This window comes from Trichoplusia ni, chromosome 5, assembly GCF_003590095.1.
Source record: "Trichoplusia ni isolate ovarian cell line Hi5 chromosome 5, tn1, whole genome shotgun sequence".
NCBI lineage: Eukaryota > Metazoa > Arthropoda > Insecta > Lepidoptera > Noctuidae > Trichoplusia > Trichoplusia ni.
In genome coordinates this window covers 8,056,502-8,076,926 of record NC_039482.1, presented here as the reverse complement: position 1 = coordinate 8,076,926, position 20,425 = coordinate 8,056,502, and the positions used below count along the sequence as shown (strand labels likewise).

General features: G+C 35.7%; 1 protein-coding gene across 8 annotated transcripts in view; it reads left to right on the top strand.

Moving 5' to 3' along the window:
• Positions 1–20,425, top strand: part of LOC113494329 — a 96,842-nt gene that overhangs the window by 61,858 nt on the left and 14,559 nt on the right. For all 8 annotated transcript variants that reach the window (XM_026872630.1, XM_026872628.1, XM_026872624.1 and 5 more), the window contains exons 5-6: positions 15,307–15,456; positions 16,533–16,628. In XM_026872630.1, coding sequence (XP_026728431.1) covers positions 15,307–15,456; positions 16,533–16,628 — 246 coding nt within the window. The remainder of the gene's footprint in view (positions 1–15,306; positions 15,457–16,532; positions 16,629–20,425) is intronic.

Sequence of the window (20,425 nt, the reverse complement as noted above, 5' to 3'; positions counted from 1 at the left end):
TCTTTCAACGTGTTGTTAATTACCTTCAAAATTTAAGTAATGAGGTCGAATAATTGATTAAAATTTGTGTTTAGGTAGTAAATGAAATCCTCATAAATGTAGGTAATGTATTATCCTATGTTCTTGTTAATTTATCCTAAAAGCATTGTAATCAATTTGGCGGCAAAATAATTGAGTTTTTATATTTGTTTTTATTATTTGTATATTTGTATCCTTGGCTTGCAACGCATACACTCGACCTAAATCATAATTTAATGTGTAAGAAAGTTTGATCTTTTAAGGTTGTTTTTTTTAGGTTTCTCTCTTATGCCACTGCTAATCTAGACATATTTTCATTTAATTTCATTTATTCATTCATTATGTAGAATTACATAACATTTACACAAAAGATAGCTCTTAAAACCATTACTTGAGATACTCAAAGTTAATGAAAATTGAAATTGAATTTTATAACGATTTTTTATCTTCATTTTAAAACATGCCGCTAAAGACATGTCACTCAGACAATGCACCATGGAACTATAATTATAACCGGCATGGTATATCCTTGTAGACCCTGAATAGTGCCGTCAGGGCTTTCACCCGAATCCTTCCTGCCCACCGGCCTCTCTCATGTCATGCACCTTTGACAAGGTTCCGTCCAACTTTTTTTCGAAAATATTCATTCACGACCGTGCATTAAGGTCGAGTCGTGTTTCTATTTTTGTCATTTTTTTTTGAGACATATTTCTGTGAATGGTATTTGAATTTGGAATGATTTGATTTTTTCATTGAGTAATTATTCAAGATTTTGCTTTAGTTAAGTTACTGATTGTCGATGTTGGGCCTTGCGGTACTTTGATTTGTAAGCATCACGTGCAGGTAGGTACCCAATCTATTTTTGTTGTTTCGTAATTATTGTTAGATTCAATTTTCAATTTTTCATTCTACGAATTTGTTTTAACCGCCATATTTATAAATGGCCACCGCATGCACGTGTTTGTACCTCATTAGTATCATGCTAATCAATGAATGAATGAATTAATTTATTATAATAAATATATTATTATGTTAACAATTCTATCTTTTCGTCGACAATTTTGATCTGTATTATTTTTCACACATTTTTGTGGTTTTACAACATGTCCTGTTCTTGGCGTTATAAGGCCTTTGCCTTTGCCGAGATCAATATTTGAAAGCACTATTTACTTGATACATGATACACAAAAAATATAAACAATCACCAAAACATTGAAACAACAAAATAGTAAAACAGATGTCAATCATAGTTAATCCACACGCGGAACAAGTACGCCGTACAGTACACCGGTCGTAAACAAATAATTAACACCTCTATTCCCATACGATAAGGTCGATTTTTAACGAATATTATTATTGTAAAGAGTATACTTTAATGTAATCCGGTACCAAGAGTAACCTTGAGGTTTGGACAGCCTTGCACGGCGAGTTCAACCGGTATGCAAATCAATCTCTAATCATTAAATCATAATAAACCAAATATGACCTATATTCTTAAATACTTAACGAGTTCTTTTAGCTTGGCGTGGGAGCGAGATAACGCTCTACAAGGCGGGTAGTTGCGTCTCGCTCCCACAAAGTGCAATAGTCCGGGGGTTTTACATTTCTCCGATCGCTAATTCTTATTGAATCGCTAAAATTTATTGAACTGACTAGTCAAAGTCACGTCAGTAGACGGAATGTCATTTCCGCAAATTAAACAGCTTGTGCCTTATAGCAGAGATTTTCAAAGAACAGTTCTAGTTAGTAATAATCTTTATTAATAAAATTCCCAGTAATGTTTAAAGTCTTCTTTAAATGTTTACGGTTTTCTCTAATTATAATTCATTTCGATTTCACTGCATTATACTGTACACATTTTCCACTGTCCTTGCATAGATCTGCCTCAGAGATAACTCTTCTAAAAAGCAATTCTTAGCTACAAATAGAAATACGTAAGAATTAAACAATAACGTCCGACATTAGTTTTAGTTTTTTGATACTTTTACTAACCCATTATAACGGTGCAGCTTTAAAAAGTGTGTCGCTGTAATATTTTTTGCTACTTTTACCGTTCACCGGTGTCTTCAGACGTTTTGAAAGCGAAGACCCACTTATTAACCTACAAAGTATGTAATAAGCATATTGGAAGGAACAAAGAAGTTGGTTTTAGATACAATTGCGTGTGCTGTACAGATCAATATGTTTCTAACCGCGTCACTGTATGTCTCTTCTCCTGGAGCTGTCATTGTCAGCCCTTATAGGTCAGCTGTTTGGTTGTCGACATGGCAAACCCGCATCCCCGTGTTGAACAAGCATTTGTGGGATCCACGAATGCATGGGGCTTGTCTGATTGTAGTTCAACTTCGATATTAGAAATTTAGTGCTTATTGCAAGAGTCGATTTCTTTTACAAAAAAAAAAAAACTACATAGAATATAATGGTTTACTGATAGTATTTCGTGATCGCGCGGGTCGCGAGCTGAATCCGTCAAATTTGACACAAACCCCGCCTCCTCATAATTGAAGACTCGGGTTAGATCCAAAACTAGTCGGGCGATCCAGATGAATGCACGTGAGTAAACCATGTATCATTTAAGAATGAACTATCCACGCGGAAGTTACAATGACGATTCACTGACATCTATCAATCTGTTTAAGACAATAAAGATTACGTAAAAAGGCTTCTTACGTATAGCGTGCAGTCAAAAAGAAACTCTTTCTTTTGAACAGTTGGGTAAAAATTAAAATAGAGAAAACTAAGTAGAAGAAAACGTTTTATCGCCATTTCATAACCCATTGTAGTTTTACATAATTGTTCTCTTATCGGGGCAGTCGTATACTGTTTTATTTAACATTTAGCATTTCCGTTCAATCAAGAATTTTCTACGTTAACTAGTTTTCGTATACGGCTTTTCCTGTAACGATTTTTCATTCAGATATAGCAGTTACACTTCAGTTCGTTAGGTACCTACTTATTCAAAGGTAATCTGATAAGGCTTATTAAATTAGATTTATTAACATAGAATATAATCTGAAGTTAGATAGTTGTTTTTTTTATAAAATTTATGTTTTTTTATACTTCTTCCTTTCAGTGCCTTTGTCTTTTACAATTTTTTTCTTTTCATTCGACCTGAAGTATTTGTCGTTTCCCATAAAATAACATCGAGTTCGGCTTAGTAGTTTTTTTAGGAAGGTTTTATGTTTTTTGTGGCTCAAATAATATAAATATTGAAAATTTTGAGTTTTTTGAGTACAAACGGAAGTCTAATGACTCGTAATTTAAATTGTCAAATTAAATGTTAATGAGATAAGGAAAAAGCCTTAAATGTGTTCATAATGACTGTATTTTCAAAATAAATGTTATATAAATTCCATGGTGTACAATAAAGAATATTCTAATCTAATCTAATCTACCTTAATTTTTTTTTTGATTATAATTAACATGCCTTAGACCAGGACAATGACAGTTGTTTCAAAAAATGTTCAAAATATTTCTTTCTTAGTATCCAGATACTAATTGGGTTACCGATGATGGATAGACTGTTGATCATTCTTCTTGTTACGTGAGGTATCCTGAAAGTGGTTAAGTTCTGTTTTGTTTATGTTTTTTTTATTTAGCCATTACTGTCTCACTGCAGGGCATTGTTTAATATTCCCAAAGCGCATCTTGAAAAAAAAAGAAGTTATGAAACAGTTCCCTAATTCCGCTATTTACAATGCCCGTGTTTGAATGGAAATTGATTTAAATTTGTCATTATTCGTATTCTCCTTAGCATTTTGCCAACAAAAATATTGGAAATTCATTGTATTGCAGACAGTAAGTGTTCCGGCCCGAACTGAATTTCCAAATTCAAATGCTTAGGAGAGTACTTATGTATAGCGTCAAATTTAATCCAATTTGTTTCGGAATTACGGCTTAGATCTATTCCCAGCTATAAAAATCAATTATTGCCTGTCTTTTAATTATTTATTAGTGATTAAAACTCTGGCAGACGGCCATCTGTGCCTGTCACACATAGCTGAGTGCATTGTCTCGGATGACCTCCAAAGGGCTTCGTACCGTCCATTGAATCCTATAATAACTGGCTTTTCTTATTTGTCATTGGAATGTTGGTATTGTAGTCTTGTATGGTTCAAACTTGTTTCTGTTTGGGTCTGAGGTGATTTTGCCTTTTTTTTCTGGTATTTATCTTAAGGCTCACACGTCAGTTTTCAACTATTAATGATTGTGTACGAATCTATTTGAGTCTGTGTAGCTTTAGTGGCTTGGAGATTAAAATCTTCGGGTATCTGAGATTTCAGTTATTTCTTATATTAACTATTGGTTAAGGTTTGTCAGTGTAGTGAGTAATTTAAGCTTTTATTTAACCAACAAAATGTTTCCTTTTTTGCGTTGAATCTCTAAATGTGTCTCGTAAACTTCTTGCGTTTTGTTGTTTTTTCTCGACTCGGTTATCTTTCCAGTGTGCCATGCATCTACATATTTTTTTCTCCTTTTTATTTATGACTGCACGTATACCTGAGTAATTGTGGTCACTACGCCAAACCCATTGAGAGATCACAATTCACAAGAATCCATTGTCCATTGAGAGGACAAGAATTTGTGTGATCCACGAATGCCTGTCTTAAGTCTACCCCTCGCAACATAGGTTTAAATTTCTTAGTGCGAGAGTCGTTATTTTTTCAAAGAAGAAATGAAGGACCTTTTTTATCATTTTCACTCTCATTCGTTTCATATACTTGTTCACTATGTATTGTACTCGTCGGTCGTCGCATTGCCCACTGACCTCTGAACCTCATGCAATATGTTTGACTATTGTTCGTACGATGCGTATTTACGACATTAATCGTTAAAGTCCCATTTATTTCAAAATTACGAATAAATTATTATCAAATGTTCCGAAATTTCATACTCGTTACACCCTTAACCATTTATAATGATTCAAAGACCTTCAAAATAATCTCCTTCTTTATTTTTACCTTAGTTATTGCATCTTTGCTGCCCTGTTGCTTTCTATACCACTGCAGAGGCCTTCAAGTAATATATCCATATGCAACTTTTCTTTTCTTCTTAAACTTTACTCCCGCACTAAGGAATTTGATCCTTGTGTCGTGGGGTGTTTCACAAACATACAATTCACATACACAAGGACACCCAGACTCAGAACAAGCATTCGTGGATCACACAAATGCTTGTCCTACGCGAGGATCGAACCAGCGACACGTCGCTCAAAGTGGGTTTGGCGTGGTGACCTCAACCACTCGGCTATCCGTGCAGTCAACTACTTGATAACTCTATAACAAGTTCTAAAATAGTTAAACGATAAAGTAATAATTTTTCGTATAACCTCATAAAATAAGAACCGGTAAAACAAATCCCTCCTTCTCTTTAAACTGTTCCGTCAACCTATCAAATTATACCTAAGTATTGAATATATTATTATCAGTTACGTATATTTATAAAACCAGTTAACTAGCCTCCGCCTCCTTGCTTGGCTCGGCATTGACCGTGGCCCACATCTCAAATCGTTGTTACTTAATCGGTTGTGATTTCCTGGTAGTGATGTGGTGCATTCAACTAAACTAGACAATGTAAACTGTTATTATAAATTTAAACTTCCCACTGCTGGACAAAGCCTTTCACCGGATAAGGATAGAGAATTTATTAAATAATAATGAGAAAGCCCCCGCAGTATCAAAAAAACCGTATTTTATTTTATACCATTGCCTGGACCTTCAAACTGTCTTAGGTGTTGGTTTCTATTAAAGGGCCTTAAGATTTTTTGTATTTCATTAATTCTAGTAGGTAGAGTAATAAATCGTCGTGACCTTCCTAGGTGCTGACAAGCTTTGAAGAAAAACATCGCAAGGTCACCTGGATTCCTAATATTGGAATCTGAAATCACTCGCAGTGAGCTAGTATGATTATCCTTGCTCAAACCTTTCCTATACGGGAAGAGGCCTATGCCCACCTGTGGGATTTATATAGGCAGGTATTTAATGTAGAGTAATGTTGTAGCTTGTTCAATTGATTGAAGTAATACCCGCATTTTAAGTCTTATTGATGAAACTTATATTAAGTCGTATATAACAAACAACACAGTTCGTTGTGGAAGAGAGATGCACTATTAGGCATATAGCACCGTCTTGCTTACACACTGCAACAGACCTTTGATAGGTATTGCTGATGACTTAATTCCAGACTACGATGACAAGCTCTAGAGGTCTAGACTTGTCTTCTTATTGTCGCGTTTTTGCAAGTCTCGTTATTAACAACTTCCTTTCAAAGCCTTTTCAAATGTTTAATGTGCAAAAAACTGGTGGTCTCTATCCGTAACACGATTCAATTGTTATTTCTTTTGCAGTGATTTGTTTTATTTTTTAATTCTCAACTTGCACGTTGATATGTGCGTCGGCAGTTTGAGGAGGTTGCTTCCAACGTGGTCTTCTTCGTAACGTATGGTTGCTGTACAACCTGTTGTCACCCTTTTTGGAAATCGTCAGGTGTGAAAGTTTGCTCATTTCTCTTTGTGCAGAAAAAAATGTAGAGGAACATATTCTATTATGAAGCAATACTATGAGATTACAAATTTCATCTTTTTCATCTTTGTATTTCAATATATTTAAACTGTCAACAAAGGACCAAAGCTTCTTAATCATTTAAACCGATTATGCAATATTAAGTGACCGTGGATTGACATAAGAAAAACATCTAGAAATAAAAATAAAACCCGCGATATCCTCTACATTGTTCTCAAGTTTTGCATGTAGTGAAATTTCATATTACTCCATTCATATTTGTAATGGCTAGCTAGTACAGGCAGCAACTAAAGTCATTTGCAATGTGATTTTTTAAACTCAATGAAAGCCATGCATTTTAGCTTTCGTTTCTGACAGATAACTTACTGAAGACTAATATCCTAAATACCCATAGATACGTGCGCGTCTGCCCCAGGTGGCCTTTAAAACATTTTTGACCGAACAGCAGACTACAAAATACATCTTGTCGTTATGGTTGATGTACAGGTGTCAGAGTTTAAACTGCCCGTGGGCTTCTGACGTCACTTGACACACTCATGTATGTTAGTTCTCAAGTGTACTGGTTCCCTCGCTATATCACAAGGTTTTAATCAAAGGCTTTTTGATTAAGGCTTGTTTTTAATTTTAGGGCGAAATAAATTTGAAGACTATCGAAGCGAAAAGCAACATTTCTAGCTCATAACCGATTCTTTTTCACCAATTTCTGTTCTTGACTGTACTTCACGATAACACCTGAACGATTTCCAATTACTTTTTTATTGTTTTTTATTTCTTATTTGCACACAAACGAATCATTGGTTTATTAATTCGTAACGCCAATTTCTTAGTCTGATACGTGACTAGTTAAAATGTAGATTTGTTTTATTTGATAAATGTAAGTTTATTTTTTTATTGTTTTCTTTCTTTTATTGAAACTTGTACCTAAGTTTTTTTTTTTCAAAATTAAGAAAATTAATTAGAGCATCGTTTAAAATATACTCGTAGTCTACTTAAAAGAAGTATGTAGTAGCACTTTTAAAAATATAGTTAGTTAGTACAAATAATAAATAGTTGTCTTTTTAATTGACATGTGGTAATTTTAACTGTATAGTTTATTTATAGGCCCTTACGACAACATGCATATTATTATAGTTTTTGTTAAACCTCTAGTTTTATAAGGCCACGAGGAAGTGTGAAGGGCGTATTAGTACCTTCCTAATGCGATGCAATAAGATAATGTTTATAAAAAAAACTACGGAATTTATACTTGTTAATTTCCTCGGCTCCGCTTACGTTGGATGACAGTTCTTGCAGTATATAGCTATGTTGTTACTTGGGATGGCAATGTTATTAGACAGTTAAAAAAATCTTGCGTTAAAAACGAATGTTCTGGTTGGAGTTTTAGCAATCGTATGATTGACCAGAGTTGACAAGCACGTAGTTGAGTTGATTTTAAGTTTAGGATAATTTTATTTTGAATGTTCGCTTATGAATTATCAAAAGGCTTCTGTTGGAACGGATGGAGTAAGCCCTTCCCAAATATTGTCAAATCCGTCGCTTGGTTACTCGCGCAGTGTTACAGACAGCTAAACAGGGCTTATGCATTTATTACTTAAGACTAGCTGACCCAACAAGTTTTGCAGGGTTATGAAAAATAGACGCTGTCCGATTCTCAGACCTACCCAATAGGCACACGCAAATTTCATGAGAATCGATCAAGTCGTTTCGGAGGAGTTCAAATACGTACACCGTGACACGAGAATTTTATTTATCATTATTAGAATTGTATGAATAAAAAAATGATACAGAAACGTCAGATTATGAATAATTTTAACTGAAATTCGGCATAAATAAGATTGACGGTATAATAAGTAGTCTCAGCAATGTCCTTTATCAAAGTTTTAGTGTTCTGACCTCTAATAGTTAATTTAGAAATACGTAATTAAAGAGTAAATAATAATGAAAAAACATAAGTGTTTTTGATTTTTCAATGTCATGGTTATGATAATTTTGACGTAAAATTAATACAAGGTTAATACAAGCCACGAAAATGACTTTAAAAGGGATGTAATTAAATTTGTTTGAAATGATTTATATCTTGCTAACTAGCTGTTGCCCGCGACTTTGTCCGCGTGGTTAGAAGATGTAAGTTAGGAATTTTTGAACGTAAGCCCTCGAAGATGAATAATTTTCCCTATTTTTACCACATTTTCCATTATATCTTCGATCCTTTTAGTCGCAGCGTGATGGTATATAGCCTAAAACCTTGCTCAATGAATGGTCTATTCAACACAAAAATATTTTTTCAGTTTGAGCCAGTGATACAGTTAGGTATCCAATAATGTACCTAACTGTTTTTGATTTTTCAATGTCATGGTAATGATAGTTTTGACGTAAAATTGATCCAAGGTCGGCGTCGGCCACGAAATTGACTTTAAAAGGGATGTAATTAAATTTGTTTGTAATGATTTATATCTTGCTAATTTCATAAATGCTATCATTATGCCAGTTTATGTGATACAAAAATCAAGTAAATGTGCATAAAAATATAGGATTGTATGTATTTCCTTACGGTACTTATTTAATTTAATAAGATGCCCTGTTGGTCTAGTCTGGTCTAGTTGGGAGTTATATAGAGCGACGGTTTGATTCCCGTCTAGGATAAATGTTTGTGTGATATGCAAGATTTGTTTTTCGACGAAGACGAAATCGTTTAAAAATTGTCTAATATTCAACTTGTAACTGCTAACAATGGTTGCATGTATAGGATAAACGAATCTAGTAATAAGTACAGGTTTAAAAATAAATAAATATGTTTATATATGGCAGGTATACATGCACTGTACTTGAACCCAAAACCAATTTAAAAACCCTCGAGCTTTAATAGTATGTATTGTAGATTTATATCCTCATCTCCCGAACCAACCATAAACATGCCTCAAGACGCTCAAGTAGTGACACTTTATGTCCTCATAACTTATGTGAAAAAAAAAGACTGAAGTCTTACCAGTACCACTCTTAAGGTGAAACTTTTACTTGTTAAAGCGGGATGCCACTATATGGCATGTATAGCGCTGCCTCACTCCCATAATACCCGTCTGAAGTGATAGATGTTGGTAGGTCCTCTGGAAGCCTGCCCTTGGTCAGGTCTCGCCGGTCGGCTCCTACAAGTTAAATGTACTAGATATTTCCAGTTTCTTTATATTAATAGTAATTCCTATATGTACTAGCGTAAGAGAAAAGTAATGCGTATAGATTTCTAAGTATTGCTTGTTTAAATCTCTCATTGGAATGTGCTTTGTTTTAGATAAAAAAATGTCAAAATGTTATATTGTGACTAGAATCTGAGTGAATTGGATAGAAATGTATTTTTTTCTAAAGATTCCATCGTTTTATAAGACAATTATATGAAGATTCTCAACCATTTGATGAAATAATTGTATTAAAGTTTCACCCCTTCCTGAATCACCCCCTTTTATGGCATTCCAGACTTCTAAAAGTTTTCGATGTTTTTACAATCCTAACCTCCTAAATCTAACTTAATTTTCATCAGAAATTTTACAGAGGATCCGCCGAAGGTTATAGAAATCGCTGTAATTCAGATAATTGTATTATGTAAGGTCGAATATTATCATCTATTAAACTTATTTACTTACCTTATTAATTCATCATTCATACTTGTTGACTAAATCAGCATTTGTTTTGTTAAATGCGAGGAATCGAAAAGATATTTTCAATTCAGTTCTTTATTGCGTACCATAATGTTACATAGGTAGTCAATTATTTCATTCTTAGACCATTTTCCTGTTTTTGTCTAGGGTCCTTGTTTCTTTACAAGCCTGATTCGCCTGCCTATTTATTTTATTTATTTCTACTTTTCGTTTTCCTGCCACATTCTACTGTATTTGCAATAAACCTATGGAATGTCAAGCCGGTTCTCCATATCCTTTCTGAAGTGCTGACTGAGATGTTATCACTTATTTATTTACCATTTATGTACGTAAATAACTTTAAAACAACAGTTAATACGAAAGAGGTGTACAAAGGTACCTACTGCTTATTTCTTAAGATAACCTACAACAATTGCTTCTACAGATCATTTCAAAAGTTCCAAATTAATATAAGCAATCAATGTTATTTTATTACACCATAAAAACTGATTGTGTCTCCGAACAGGTCACAAATCACAGTATATATGCTAGTGTTGTCCGTCCAGTGTTAATGTGTTATTTTAATTGCAAGTGTCGTTTCTAGCTAATTCAATTGTTCGTTAGTCTTCGCTCGTAGGCTGAAGGTCAGACGAGTACAGCCACGAATATTCTATTCAGATTGAACTTGTGAGCTAATTTGAAAGAGGCCTATAATAATAATAATAAATCATTTTATTATCAGGCTACTAAGGCCCATAGACATATACCTTACAGACTAACATAGATATTTATGCAATAGTTGTTAGTATATATAGCTTAAAATTAAGTTAGTAAGCTTCCTTATACTACGTCTTAGTGCGTTCTGGTGGAACTTGTCCGCGGAAGCGACGGAACACCACGTTCTGAGGCCAGAAGTCTTCATTTAAGACGAGATGCAGGAAGCAATTCGGTACTCGCACCACAAACGCCTTAAAGTTGACGTTGCGGTTCGACTCCAGCTCCTGCACCCTCAGCGTGTATTTCAACTTCTGGCGCACATACTCGACGATACTCTCTCGCTTCACAGAGTAATGTAGGCGGGAGATGTATACCGGCGTGTTCGGCTGCGCGGCACGCACTAGTTGTTCGGGCTTTGTTGGAGCCTTGCCGCAGCGGTTCTTTGTAGGTTTGGGACGACGCTTCTTTCTCTGCACCACCTCAAAACCCTCTTCATCCCGTCTCGGTAACACCACACTCGATGCGGCGGGCAGCGGGGCGGGGCACGGAGCAGGCGCGGCTCGTGCAGGAACACGCGCGGGCGCCGGCGCGGGCGCGCGGGGTAAGGTCACGCAGCTCGGTGTTCGAGCAGCGGCGTCAGCATAAACGCGCCGAGGCGTCGACGCGGATACTTCTTTCGCAATCGGGGCATTGCACTCTCCCACAACTGCAGACGCATCGAAATCAGCCGATGCAAAACTGCAGACGGAAAGGTTTTGCGCCCCGCGACGTGTGTTCACCTTAGAGGCCTCGTCAGGTGACCTACTTACAGACATAGTGTTACGCAATAACACTACTTCTGCGCGCAGCTCCTGAATGGTCTTTTCCGAGACCCCTAATTTGGACTGCACTTCTGACAGGCTCGTCTTCAGGAAGATGATGTCTTTTAGGAGCCTGGTGACGTCGACGTGGTCGAACGTGACGGGGGGCAGCTTGTGCAGATCCTTCGCCACGAAAGTCGGAACGTCGTCCGGATCGGTCACTTTCAGCAAGGTGATTATATCTTGGACGCTCTTCTCCGTACCGTCCCTCCGTCTAGACGGCATCTGGTCGAGCTTGTCCAGGCTCATGTACAGCAGTCTCTTCCCACTGCTTATTTCTTCTTCCTTGAAGTTAGTCTTGCATATTTGCAAGATGCTAACTTCATCCATGGTATCGATGGCGTGTTGTATAAACGCCAACAATTCGTTGGCTATGAGTGTTGAGCTCATAGCGACAGAGACGGGCAGCGGCATAGAGCCGCGCTGTTCGCGAATTTAAATGTCTCCACGTTGCACTTTATAAGGCACGTCCGTATTCAATGCGCGCGAACGATCTATGTTCAGCTGTGGGTAGTTGTTTGGTGATAAGAGCAGATTATTGTGCTTTCTATGTCTCTTTTATTACAAAGTATTTGAATAAATTCCAGCTAAATTTTAAATGTCGTTTGTGATCATGAATAACATAAACATTTTTCAAGTCGTTCCACAAAAAGCTAAAGAAAAACAAATTAGTACGAAATTTGAGTTAAGCGATATCTTGTTGAAGTCAGCTCTCGCTGCAGTTTTCAATAAAACTTTTGACAGAAACAAACTTTCAATTTCAAGCGACATCTAAACTTAGGTTATTAATTTGATTGTTATAATCTACTTACATTTGTACAACAATTATAACTAATGCGTAACGCATGATGATAAGCAGTAGGTACTTTATACAGAATTGAATGAACTGTTTCATATCAACAACGTATTACGCGACGATGAAGTAGTTTACTTCCTAGCCGTAAGAAACTCGGGATTATTCATAATCCATACTAATATTATAAATGCGAAAGTATCTCTGTCAGTTTGTCTCGCTTTACGCCAACACTATTGAATCGTTTGCAATGAAATTTTGTATATAGATTGTCTAGAGCCTGGGAAAGGATAAAGGCCACCTATTACCAGAAAAAAATGTCTGTAAGGGAAGGTAATGGAGTTCAAAGTTAATATGATTTTTTTTTAAATTTACTATGGCTTTGAAATTTGTCTTAAATATTGTTCATTTAAGTCAATGAAGAAGTAACTCTGTCTGTCCGTCTATCTGTCTCTCTCTGTGAACTAAAACCCACGCGGACGAAGTCGCGGGCAACACCTAGTTACACAATAAACTGAACACCAAGAAAGAAGCATACATTCTATGACAGTTTTTTAAACATTGCAATCAATTATAAATATCCAATTACAATAGAGCTTATTGTTTTAAGACAATGGCGCACGTATTGTAATGTTAGTCTTTCCTCTTATAGTAACGATAGCTTCCATTCATATCGCGAACGGTAATTAAATAATTATGTGTGCCTACAGTCAGGTGTAGATGTCACATGTTGCTATCGTCGCGGATGAATTGACTGTGTTCAGATGGAAGTTTTTGCATAGTAACTTTTTTTAGGATTATTCATGTATTTGAATATTCAACGACTTTCTAACAGCAATAGGTAATCCTAGAATTCCTAATATTAAAAAAATGTCACACAGTGCCGTCTTGTATCAAACTAAGCTAAGCTTGTTTTATGATTACTAAACAACTGAAAAACCACATCATATGGAAAAGTTACACGGTGACAGAAATAATGATCGTGCTCAGCGCACTAATATTTGTCCTGGGTAGGAATTGAAGCCGACCTCCGGTCAATCAGGGCCACTAACAACTAGCCCAAAGGGCAAGTCAAAGGTTTTCTCGTATATTCATCGTAATAAGCAAAATTTAATGGAATAAATTTGATAACTATGTATGTGTGTTTTTGTCTATAACTCTTTAGAGTTTTTGTATGATAGCACTATTTCAAGCAAACAAATGCAGTCGTGCCTTTGATATGATTTATCAAAATCGGTTCTACTAAATAGTAACTATCAGTGTCGTTGTATTAAATGACAATTTTTCCATCTCTTTCTGATCTCGTGTGCGCACGAGTGTACAATGGTTTAAGCATTGTTTTGTTTTGGTATTTTGCTGATGTGAGAAACATATAATAGTTTTGTTTTATTTAATTCGTATCTATTATCGCTAATAGGATAATATCTGTCTTATTAGTGCTCTGAACAATTGACGTGCGTTTAGTATGCATATTATTGCGTTAAATTGTGTTGTTTTAGCAAATTTTCCGCTCGGCTATAACTCAGCCTCAGGAGAAAATGAAAATTGAAAATCTCCTGCCACTATTTACTAACCAAGGATCTAATACTGTTTCGTAGAGTCACTCTTAGATCTGGTTAGTTATTATTATAGGATTTTATAATTGTTGTGTATTTGTTTATGAATAAGACGGCAAACAAGTCATTTTTAAGCAGATCTATTCTTTTAGCCACATTGCTCTTGGCTTTGACATTTTTTCTAAGCTAATTGGCAAAAACAGATTCCATGAAAATACCATATAAGGATCCAAAGTTTATTGATATAAATAAACGACGACTAAATACTAAGTAACATTTTCGTTGAATTATTGATATCACCATATGAATGTAAAATAACTTAACACGCATAACTACACTCTGCCCGACAAATGGAATGATGTCCAAAATCGCTTAAATTTTCAAAGCACCTACTCTTTCCGAATTTTAAAGTTTCTTCCATCATTGCGATACGTCTTGATAAAGTAATGACATAATTATCTCGTTGTTTATAGGTAAATGCTAAACGTACTGACGTGATCGACATACAGACAAACAAACGTTTATATTAGTAGATAATGAGGGGTATCGGTATTCGTAAGGTGTTACGTATTATCATATCTGTTAGGTATATTGTGTTCTTGTAAAGTGGTTGCAGATGTGGATATCTACATAATATATAGGACTAGCTGTTGCCCGCGACTTCGTCTGCGTGGTTAGAAGATTATAAGTTATGACTTTTTCTCCTATTAGTCGCAGCGGGATGGCATATAGCCTAAAACCTTCCTCAATGAATGGTCTGTTTGTATGAAATAACAGTTCTTTAACTACAATGCGAGATATACAGTACACATTCGACTAATCTCTGAAATGACTGAACTGATTCTAACGGGATTCAATTAACCTTTTATTTTATTGTAGCATAATAAACATTTGTTAAAATCCACGCGCTCGAGTCGCATCTACACTTAGTATAGCACTTCTTTACGTACTTCTTTATTGTACATCATAAGGGTTTATAAGGGTTCATAAGTATCTAATAGTATAATATTAATAGTAATATCTTTCAGACCACCTTTGGATGGATAGATTTTCTGCAGGGCCGGCCTTTTCCTCGGTTGAATTTTCACCCGACTTTGTCTGATATTTTCGAATGATCTACTTTTTGAACGCATTATAAAATTTAGTATATCAATAACGTCTCTTCGACTACAAACTTGCCTGTAATCAAAACGTTTTCCTCCTTGTCCCCAGGTTTTCCACCTACGCGACATACGTTGGGAGAGGCCGAGGTTCCTGTCCAAGTCGTTCCTGGCGTTCGTGACCTTCAACTTCATCAGCTACTCGCTGCTGGCTGCGGAGGTGCTCACCACCAACGTCGCTGACACTTCGCCTGACAAAAAGGTAAGATAATCTACAAAAGATGTGTCGGTCACCGGTGACCGATGGTCAATCTAAATAGGTCGACATAGGTATCGGTGACCAATGGGTAATCGACTCATAACTTGGGCATAGGTCATCGGTGACCGATGAATAATTGACTCTGTAATCCTTAGGTTTTTAATTTAAAAAAACAATATTATGATTTTAAATTGCATTTCCTACAAGATATTTATAGGATATTCCTGTATTTTTTTGTGTAGTACTTGCAAGTTTAACATTACTAACAAAAAATATACAAATAGGTACTAAATCGCGTGCAAAAGCCACATTTATCGTCATACAGGCTTATATATCTTCTTTACAAATTAACAATGTAAATTCTCAGCACATTATAACAGTAATAGGCTTATGTTAACAAACAGTTTATGTTAATATGTGTATTACAATCACGTGACGTCGTGTGAATGTAATGACGTCATCAAGTCACGCACTTATTGCGTATTCATTGACCGTAGGTTGTATTGAAAAAATGATCGTCGAAGTTTGAATAGTCATGGCGGATTAAAGAATATAAATCTGTCACCAATTTGGTACCAGCGCAGAGGTGTATCTTGGGACGTTATGGTTAAGGACGTAGAGATTTATTTATTTATCAAATTACATGCCGAATATAATAGTTTGCATCGAATTGAAAACAATGCGAAAATCAATATTAGCCAAATTGGTCCGGCCTTTTTCGAGTTTTACTGAAACTTTTACTTGTGATGTCTTTAAATGTAACATAGAAGATCTAAAAAGTCTATTTTTAAAAACGACTCCTATAGTAAGGAGTTATCCACAAGACTTTGAACGACCATTTGTAGATCATACAAATGCTAGCCCTACGCGGCGATCGAGTTCGAGGTATATTTCCCAGAGTGGTCATAGGCGTGGGACCTATGCCACTACTATCCATGCAGTTAAAATGTATCGTCATCATTAAATAAAGAAGTTTTGTTTAACCATTACTATCCTACTTCAGGGCAAAGGTTTTCCATCGATTCTTCCTCTTGGTTTATATAAAAGTGTAATAAACTAATATTATCGTATTGTTTCAGAGTTTCTACCAGCACGTGTTCAATGGCTGCTACGCGGTCCTTCTCTTCATAGTCGTCATATTCTTCCTCATCTACGGCGTCGAGGTCTATTTTAAGGTAAAGAAATAATAATAATAATATTTAAGAACTTTCACACAACGCCATCTAGTCTCAAACTAAGCAAAGATTTTATTTTAACTAAGTACTCATAGTACAAGTATGGATTTTAACAGAACTAGACAATTGATAAACTGATTTTCACGAAATTTGTTTGATAGTTACTGGATTAACACATAGGACAGGTTTTATACCGTTTTTAAGTACCCATGCGACTATTTTTGGCTTCCAGCAGACAGAACCGCTGGTGACACCTAGATACAGATGTATCACATCCAAATCATTCAAAATACATTTGATTTGATTCTCCAACCATATCTAAATTGAGTACAAATTACGTGAAGCGAGAAATTGCGCGGAAACTTTATTCTGTAGTGTTGAAAATTGAATTGTTTTCACGCTTCCTTACTTTTAAGTAAGTGATTTGTTTAAATTGCTTCGTTTTGGGTTTCTTGTAACGTTTCGTTTCATAGTTCCGATTCTATTTGTGAGTAAGGAACCTTTAACGTTGGTTGAAGAATTCAATAAGTTATGTGTAATGCTAGGTAGTCATTGCGATTTTGGGTGAAAAGTGAATCGTGTGATGAATCGTTTTTAAGTAACCAAAGATCCCAAAACACATTTACATGATTTAACTACCTGCTCCTGGCAAAATGTAATTTCTACTGCTTTAAAAGAAAGCCCTCGAATGTTTGGAGATGATAGATCATAACATGATTAGCTGTCGCACTCATTGTCATACATTGCAGCGCTTTCTATTAACGTCAACGATTGTATAATTGACACTTTGTATTACACTCATTATGTGAAATATCTTTTTGAATACGTAGGTAGGTAAACCAAACTCTTTCCATTCAACCTAAGCGTAAAAAATTTCTAAAGGCTAACTATTGTTCAAACCGTCCGGAAGCGACTTAACGACTGTCTCAATAGATGTTTCCTATTAAGTTAAAAGTGCGTGTCTTAATACTGTTTTAAACGAAACATATCTTGCTGGTTGCAATACATTGCTGGTAACGTTATATATGTAACTAGCTTTTGGCCCGCGGCTTCGCCCGCGTCGACGTCGGTTATATCGCGTTTCCAAGAGAACTCTTCAAAAGTCCGAGATAAAAACCATCCTATGTTCTTTCTCAAGGTCAACTCTATCTTTGTACCAAATTTCATTGAAATCTGTTCAGTGATTTAGACGTGAAAGCGTAACAGACAGACAGACACACAGAGTTACTTTCACATTTATAATATTAGTAGGGATGTAATGTTACCTTTCATACCAGAGCTACGCCACTCCGCAATGTATTGCAACGTGCGCAATATTTCCCATCTTGCCAAAATGAGGTTTTGTCTTTGAGCGTTTGAAAGAATGACATTGATCTCAATGCAAGGGCTATAGAAAATGGCGGCCTTCATTACGTTCAAGGTAGAATACAGCCGTGATAACACCATGAGATGAATTTAGGGTTGACAAAATATGTAACAGGGTTTTTTTTAATATAAAATTAAAATGGTTATGGAATACTAATTAATATAATGTAAATAGTGTTTGACTATTGTAAATACTATTAATAATATATTTGTTGTGTAGTTGTAGAACTATTTGTGTAGTCTGTTTTCCTTCTCTCATCGGCCTAGCCTTTTCTCAACTACATATGTTGGGGTCAGCTACCAGTCCAACCAGTTTCAGCTAAGTACCAGTGTTTTACAAGGAGCGACTGCCTATCTGACCTCCTCAACCCAGTTACCTGGGCAACACGATACCCCTTGGTTAGACTGGTTGTCAGACTTTTCAAGCTTCTGACTACGTTATGACAAAGATGGTCACCCATCTACGGACCAACCGCGTCAAGCATAGCTTAACCTGTGATCGTTTCACTTATGCGGTTATAGCTTAGCCACGAGCTCCTCTATTCAAAAAAAATGTTGACGTCATTTGAATCTATTTGTTCTTAATTGTCGTAATTTTCTGCTCATTACTTTTCCTCCACAACTTCTAATTAAAACGCTATCGGTATTACAGTTTCAAACTTTTAATTCAGTTGCGCGCGAGCGGTTGAGTCGAACGCACACGCTTCTGATTCATCGCAACTTAATCGCGTGATTTTTACTTCTACCCACATAATAGTTATGTTACTAAATTATCGTATATTATTATTATATGGCTGATATAAACACTAACGTGGATATTTGCGCGTCAAGTGGTAATGATGATATAGTGCAGGAACCAGAACTTCAAAGAGAGCAACAACTTAACCTAAATTTGATCGAAGAAATGGAGATGAATGGAGGGAGTGAGCAACGACTTGCAAAGAGAGGGCGACAGGAAGACGAAGAAATAGTGGAAGAAGACGGATTTGTGACAGTAGTTAGAAGACATAAACGAACAAACAGAAAAGATTCTACAAGAGATAATTTAATGGAGGAGAGTAGTGGAAACTCTGAAGAAAAATACACTTGTATATGTGTAACTGGAAAAGAAATTTTACCAAAACAATTCGGTATGGCAAAGCTTTTAAGATCACTAAAAATCGAAAACATTGTAAAGATGGTATATAAAAGCGCATTCAGAGTCCTGATTTATTTTGAAAATAAAGAAAGTGCTTTGGAATTATTAAATTGTGAAACTTTTATCAGCTCAGGATACAGAGTTCAGAGGACTGACGAAGCTAGCTTATGCTATGGTATTTTAAGACAGATAGATCTAGGAACAGAAGAAACAGAAATTCTTGAAAATCTGTCATGTGAGCATGATATAATATCAATAAGAAGGCTAAAGAGAATGTCTGAGAGCGGAGAATGGATAGATTCAGAGACAATACGAATTTGTTTTAAGGGCGCTACTTTGCCGCCGTATGTATTTGGGTACGGTTGCAGGTTCAAAGTAGAACCTTATACTTTTCCAGTTTCTCAGTGCTCGGGATGCTGGAAATTTGGCCACCTTTCCAGATCATGTCCAATTAGAAAAATTATATGTCCTAAATGCGGTGAGAATCACTCAAATTGTGAAACAAATAACTATGTTTGTGTTAATTGTAAAGGTCCTCATATGGCCATGTACAAGAAGTGCCCAAGCTTCCTAAAAGAAAAAGAAATTAGAGACATAATGACCAAGCAAAACTACACCTACAGAAAAGCACTAGAACTATACTTGAAAGAAAACGGAAGTAAAAAAACAAGTATTGATAAGGGAGAAATTGAAAAAAATAGTAACAACATCAATTCACAAGATAGTAATAAACAGAAAAATCAGAAAACATTTAGAGATATACTTGTATCAGGACGAATGGTTAATAACAATAGTAATATGATGCTGAATAATGTCACTGATGAGAAGAACTCAAAAAGAAATGTACGTCAACAAGAACATGTATCGAAAAAGCAGACTATGGAGACTAGAGTACCGGACGAGTGTAGTTTAGGTGATGATAACTTGTTATCACCACCCACCTGTGAAGCTATATATATAGACAAGGAGAAAAACCCAGACGGTGCGGAAAACTCAAGCGCCAGATCAGATTTTTTTAGTACTTTCCAGAGAGTCAAAGATATATGTATATCTGAAACCGATTGGAATACCAAACTTAAACAACTAGGCAAACTTGCAGTGGAAATATTAGGGCGACTGATTGTTAAAGTTTTGAAGACGGATGATATTTATAATAAATTTATATCTAGTATGTTTAACAATGGCTAACAATTCCATAAGAAAGTCTACCCTACGTATTGTACAGTGGAATGCACGAAGCTTACGTCCTAAACGTAATGAGTTTGAGTTGCTAATGGCACAAGAAAAAATACAT